General features: G+C 35.2%; 1 protein-coding gene across 1 annotated transcript in view; it reads left to right on the forward strand.

Annotated features, from left to right (window-relative positions):
• FGFR1OP2 (FGFR1 oncogene partner 2) overlaps nucleotides 1–6794 on the forward strand; it is a 37258-nt gene that overhangs the window by 16699 nt on the left and 13765 nt on the right. Inside the window, exons 2-4 of the mRNA XM_023514709.1 lie at nucleotides 109–245; nucleotides 2700–2817; nucleotides 4135–4277. Coding sequence (XP_023370477.1) covers nucleotides 111–245; nucleotides 2700–2817; nucleotides 4135–4277 — 396 coding nt within the window. The 5' untranslated portion in view covers nucleotides 109–110. The remainder of the gene's footprint in view (nucleotides 1–108; nucleotides 246–2699; nucleotides 2818–4134; nucleotides 4278–6794) is intronic.

Consider the following 6794-nt stretch of genomic DNA (forward strand, 5'->3'; position numbering starts at 1 on the left):
CCTCTCTGAACATTGTAACAAATGTGGCTTAAGAAGCACAGTGTTAACATGGTAGTAAAACAAGGTGATATGTTGACTTTGAGCTTTTAATTACACATATTTCTTTAGAAATGAGTTGCACAATTGAGAAGGCACTTGCTGATGCGAAAGCTCTTGTTGAAAGACTGAGAGATCACGACGATGCCGCAGAATCCCTGATTGAGCAAACCACAGCTCTCAACAAGCGAGTAGAAGCCATGAAGCAGGTTTGGTTTTTCTTTTTTTGTTGACCCATTATCAAAGCAGTCACTGACAATCACAAATCACTGCCTAGTTAGTGTAGTTTTTGCAGTGTTCCCTAACATTTTAAAGTAGCTTGACTTGTGTATTTCAATTTTGTTGTGTTCAGGTGACATAGGTATATGTATAGATATATTATAAAACTTGTAGATTTAATCACTTTTTTTCTGACAGTTACACAATTGAGATTTGATCCCTAATTTTTCTGACAGTTGCCCACTTGAGTTTAGAAAATAAAATCATTTGTCAAGACTAGGTACATTTGACAAAGACCATACTAATATACTGACTCACATTTTGCTCAGTCTTATATAATGTAGAAATGCTCTTTTTTTTTTTTTAATAAAAATACTTAGGTGATGCTTTGTAAAAGTGGTAGTTGTTTAAAATGATGCAAAGCAATATCTAGTTTACACCCTGTGCAGTTATTGCACTCATACCTGCAGCCACATTTTTCACTGAATGCTTCCCATTAAAGAAATTAGAAGAGCTTCACTTGCTGCTATCCTTACTGTTGTATAACAGAATCTTCCAGTTAGCAAGGAGTTTACTATTTTAAACTCTGATAAAAATTTCCAACTCTGAGAATTATAAAATATCTGATACCATGATGGAAATCAGAGGGGGAAAAAAACTATATTCATAGCCAATGCTCTCAAAACTCCTTCATTTTGTAAAAGGAAGCAACCTTGCAACAGTGCCTTTAGCAGTGCTACTGGAAATAGTGGAGCCCACTTTATTTTATTTTGCCACTATCTTGCCCTAAACAGATTGCCTGAGTCCCTGATTGTCCAGCTATATTCAGGAACTCTAGTAAACATATACGTAGTTTTGAGTTATAAAAGAAGGAGTTTGACATTTTCAGTTAAGAATTAGCAGGAATATTATAATGAATGCATTATTGTCTCATAAGAATGCCTTGAAAATAAATGAGTGCTATTTTAAAATTAGATGCTCTTATTTTTACATGGAAAATTTTTTTGCATACTTTTGGACAGGTTCTATTCTTATTATTGAAATATAAATCATATACCATAAAATTTACCCTTTTAAAGGGTACATACAGTTCCTTACATCTTGCTGTAGTCACAGGTTGGGCAACCATAACCACTATATGATTCCAGAAAATTTTCATTATCCCCAAAACCTTAAATCCATTTAGCAGTCTCATCCTAGTTTCCCCTTCCCCCATTTGCTGGCAACTGCTAATTTTTCCATCTCTGTAGATTTCCCTCCCTATTTTAGACATTTTATATGAATGGAATGATAACAATATTTGGGTTTTGTGACTGACTTCTTAACATTATGTTTTTAAAGTTCAGCTGTGTTGTAGCATGTATCAATACTCTGTTCCTGTTTTTTGCTAAATAATATTGCATTATAAGGATACAGCACGTTGTTTATCCATTCATCACTTGATGGGCATTTGAATTGTTCTACTGTTTGGCTATTAAGAATGATGTTAGGCCAGGTGTGGTGGCTCATGCCTATACTCTTAGCACTGTTAGAGGCCAAGGCAGGTGGATTGCTGGAGCTCAGGACTTTGAGACTAGCCTGAGCAAGAGCAAAACCCTGTCTCTCAGTATAATCAAGTATTGGCTGGCTGGGTGTGGTGGCTCACGCCTGTAATCCTAGTACTCTGTGAGGCCAAGGTGGGTGATTGCCTGAGCTCACAGGTTTGAGACTAGCCTGAGCAAGAGTGATACCCTGTCTCTAAAAATAGCCAGGTGTTGTGGTGGGCGCCTGTAGTCTCAGCTACATGGGAAGCTAAGGCAAGAGAATTGTTTGAGCCCAAGAGTTGGAGGTTGCTGTGAGCTGTGATGCATGGCACTCTACCAAGGGTGATAAAGTGAGACTGTCTCAAGAAAATAAAAGAATGCTGTGAACATTGAGTACAAGTTTCTGTATAGACATGTTTTCAGTTTTCTTGGGTATATACCTAAGAGTAGAATGGATACGGGATCTGCCAGATTGTTTTCCAAAGGAGCTACACCATCCTACTCTGTCACCCAGGCCAGAGTGCAATGCTGCGATCATAGCTCTCTGCAGCCTGGAACTCCTGGGCTCCAGCGATCCTTTTGCCTTTTTTGATTAGAATTGTCCTAGTGATAGTGAAGTGCTGTCTTGTTATTGAATTGTATTTCCTTCATGACTAATGACACTAAGCATCTTTTCATGTAGTTATTAAGCATTCGTATACTTTTTTTAGAAAAATGCCTATTCAAATCATTTGCTGATTTTTTTATTAGGTTATTTTCTTTTTATGGTCAGATTTTAAGATTCTTCAGAATATATATGCTGGATACTAGTCCTTTATGTGATATTTACGTATTTATTTTTATATATCACATTTGTATACTTACATGTCAGATATAGATGTAATAAATATTTTCTCCTTAATAAAAATTTCTTTTCATTAGTATCAGGAAGAAATTCAAGAACTTAATGAAGTTGCAAGACATCGGCCACGGTCCACATTAGTCATGGGAATCCAGCAAGAAAACAGACAAATCAGAGAACTGCAACAAGAGAACAAAGGCAAGACATGTTATTACTGCTGTATACATATGGCAAGTCAAAAGAGAGCTTTAATCTGCAGTTGCACTGTTGATTTGGGACCAATTAATATTTAAATGAGAAAATAGCTAACTGAAGTTACTTTTTGACATTAATCCCAGTTCTAGTCCACATGTCTACGACGTATTTATTACCCTTTATCCTGTCTTACGTAGGAATGTTTACCTTGCATGGCGTCTTTTTAGATTCTCGCCCTCAATATCCAGTTCGTGCCATTTTTGTTACCTACTCAGGTTCATTCTCTGCACACCTCTGCCTTGGCCCCAGCTTAGATGCTCATAGTCTCTTGCCTGAACAGTCCTAACTGGTCTCCCTGATTCCAGCCTTTTTCCCTTCCAGTCCGTCTTCAACACAGCATCTGATTGATTTTTCAAAATAAAATTGATCAAGTTATTTTTCTCGAAAACTTTGATCATATCCTTATTTCCTAATACAAGAATCCTCCAAGTCAACTTTCATACTTCTTTTCTACCTTTTCATACAGTTCTCTAAACCTCAAATCCTTTGCTCCTGCTGTCCCAAAGCAGTTCCTAAACACATCATCCACTTTCATGCCTCCCTGCTCAGCCTACCTGTTTCTTCATCGTCAGCTGAAAGAATTCAAATTCATTTCAATACATAGTTACATAGTTCTGTGGTGCTTGCACCGATTTCTCCCCACAGACATTTCTTAATTGTGTTTGTATTGTGTTTTACTTTGCACTTGTTTTCTCCACTAGACTCTGAGCTCAATTGTCTTTTGATATTCTTAATGTAGGGGGCATTGTCTTTTATTTAGTTGCCGTACAGTATATGTTTGTTGAAATGATTCTCAAAAATACAGGTTTAAAATGGCCATTTAAGGGTAGCGCCTACAGCTCAGTGGGTAGCATGTACTGAAGGTGGCAGGTTCAAACCCCGCCCTGGCCAAATTGCAACAAAAAATAGCCAGGCGTTCTGGTGGGTTCCAGCTACTCGGGAGGCTGAGGCAAGAGCTGGAGGTTGCTGTGAGCTGTAACACCCTGGCACTCTACTGAGGGCAACAAAATGAGACTCTGTCTCTAAAAAAAAAAAAACCAAAAAAAAATGGCCATTTAAAAAATTAAAGTTTTTAATTTAACTTCATTTTATGTGGTAACTTTTGTTGTTATATGGCTAGATTTTTATGTACGTGTGTCATGTTTTCTATTGAAAATATCCTATTTATTAGTTGCTTTTTTTGATAAATGTAATATGGAACAGAAAACTTTGTATACCTTTAACTCAAGTGTGAATATAATACACTGTTATTCTTGACAGAATTGCGTACATCCCTGGAAGAACATCAGTCTGCCTTAGAACTTATAATGAGCAAGTATCGAGAACAAATGTTTAGATTGCTAATGGCTAGCAAAAAAGATGATCCGGGTATAATTATGAAGTTAAAAGAACAGCACTCCAAGGTAATCTATTCTGTAAACGTGACTTGGAATGGAAAAGAGGGACAATTGGTTGTGTTCTCATTTAAAAAACAAGTCACAAGAATCTAATAATGCCATTATTTTTTAGAGACAGAGTCTCACTTTATCACCTTCGGCAGAGTGCTGTAGCATCACAGCTCACAGCAACCTCCATCTCCTGGGCTTAGGCGATTCTCTTGCCTCAGCCTCCCAAGTAGCTGGGACTATAGGTGCCTGCCACAACGCCTGGCTATATTTTTTTTTGTTGCAGTTTGGCTGGGGCCAGGTCCAAACCCACTACCCTCGATATATGGGGCCGGCACCCCACCCACTGAGCACAGGCACCACCCTCATAATGCCATTTTAATGTGATATTGATTGCTTCAACTTTTTAGTTGATATTTTCTGCATTTCCTTATTTTTTCATTTCTTTATATGTATCATTTTCTGTTTTATTTACTCTTCTAACTCCCATTGTTTCTGAGTAACTTGAATATATATGTTCAAAAATAAACTTAATTTTGGAAATAAAGGTAAGTGTCCAACTCAATTATTTTTATAAGGTTATCTGTTTTTAAGAAATATTTCTAATAAATTTTTATATTGAGTTCTGTTGCTAAAACAAAAATTGAAATACTGAAATTTTTTTTTTAAATCCGAAAGCAGCTTCAGGTAGATTTGTTTTTCTTCAGTGTGTATTCTGAATGAGGCTAATTCATCATCAGGGGTGCCCAGCCTGCAGCATGCCAGTCGCCTACTGATTTTGTGAGGACTTTTTTGCTTATCTGTGGTATTGATATCATGAAAAGTATGCAGGGACCTTTTTTATTGTTAATTAGCTTTCTTTAGTGTTTGTGTATTTCTTGTGTGGCCCAAAACAACTGTTAGTCTTCCAATGAAAAAAGGAAAAAAAGGTTGGATACCTCTGGCTCTAGATTATAAATGAACCTGTTTATAATGGAAAAACAGTGGGGTTAGGGAGAAAAAAAGAACTAACATATTAAAATTTTACTCCCTTCCTCATATATCGCATATCAGTTGATACCATTTTTTAGAGACAAATTGGAAGTGGTTAGAATGTAATGTTTTTCCTGCTGTTCCTCTTACTTGTTATCCCTGTGTCTGTTCCCTTTGATGGCAACTGCAATGGAGACAAGTGGAATAATCCTTTCTCATTACATTTTATTTTAAACTAAATTTTAACTCCTGGTATGAAATAAAAATATTAGACTAGATTGTAATAACTAGGCCATTATCTGTATTGGTTAATGGTGAGCTAACTATTATTAGTTGTAACTAATACTATTAAAGAAATTGTGATTATTGTAAGACATTTATCTTTCTTAATTATTAAAAAAAAATTTAATTCTTTAAAATATTTCTCCCATATTGGTGTGTGTAGGTCTTTTAAATTATTAATTCTCGTAAATTAAATACCTAATAAATAGCTTTTTGTCTGACACCTTTATATATTAGGGGACTTAATAATAGATACCTTTTGGGTCAGCTAGTAAAATAATAAATGAATAAATCTGATCTTAATATCATCTGATTATGTTTTCCATCTCCTAACTAAATGGAAATAACCAATGGAATATTTAAGTGGCAATCCTTTGAATATGAAATGTAATGAGACCATTATAAAAATCATTTAATTTATTTGGATTTAAATTTATAACTTGTAGAGTTTTCTTAAAGGTATATAGAGGAATTGATTGACTTAAAATTTTTGGTAAAATAAACGTAATCTTGAGAGATTCCAAAAGGTTACTTTGTTTTGTAAACTTAAAAAATAAAAATTAGAAAATCTAAAGAAAGAATACTGTAAATGTTTAGGATGAGTTATTGCAGCTTGTTGTTCCTACCTGGTAGCAACTATGACAGAAGCAAAATGTTTTCTAAAACACATTAGAATTTACCAGAGCTGGTTTATTAATTAGCAAAGTTAAACATTCCCTAAGAAAGGTATAAACCATCCTTTTTCATTATGGAGATTGAATTCTTCGTTTAAGTGCTGATGACCCTTGCCTTCCATAAAATGACTGTTCAGTTACTTGTTATTAATTCTAACTAATACATATTAATGTTTGTGATTTTGATTTTTCCCAAAAAGGAGATACTTCAACTCAATTAAATAAACATTTATTAACACTTGCACTGGGTTAGTTATTATGGGCAACAATAAGAGGAATGAATGAATGAGTTATATCACTCTACCATACCAGCTTGCAGTGTAATGGGAGTTACAGATACAAATATAACTATCTAATATAAGGTAGGGTGTGATGAATCCTAAAATAGAGATATGAATTGTTACCAGAATACTAGAGGGAGCTATATTAGTTACCTTGAGGAAAGTCTGGAAGGTTGTCAAAGAAAGTTAGAAAATCTGTCTAAATCCAACCTTGAATTAACTACAGCAAAGGCAACAAGCAGAAGCAGGTGAGCAGAGACCATACAGAGATGTATGAAGAATGTGCAAAAGTCTGGGATTCTAGAATGTGTTTAGGTACTAGTGCT

The sequence above is a fragment of the Otolemur garnettii genome, unplaced genomic scaffold (assembly GCF_000181295.1).
Source record: "Otolemur garnettii isolate 467f Iridium unplaced genomic scaffold, OtoGar3 scaffold00057, whole genome shotgun sequence".
Taxonomy (NCBI): Eukaryota; Metazoa; Chordata; class Mammalia; order Primates; family Galagidae; genus Otolemur; species Otolemur garnettii.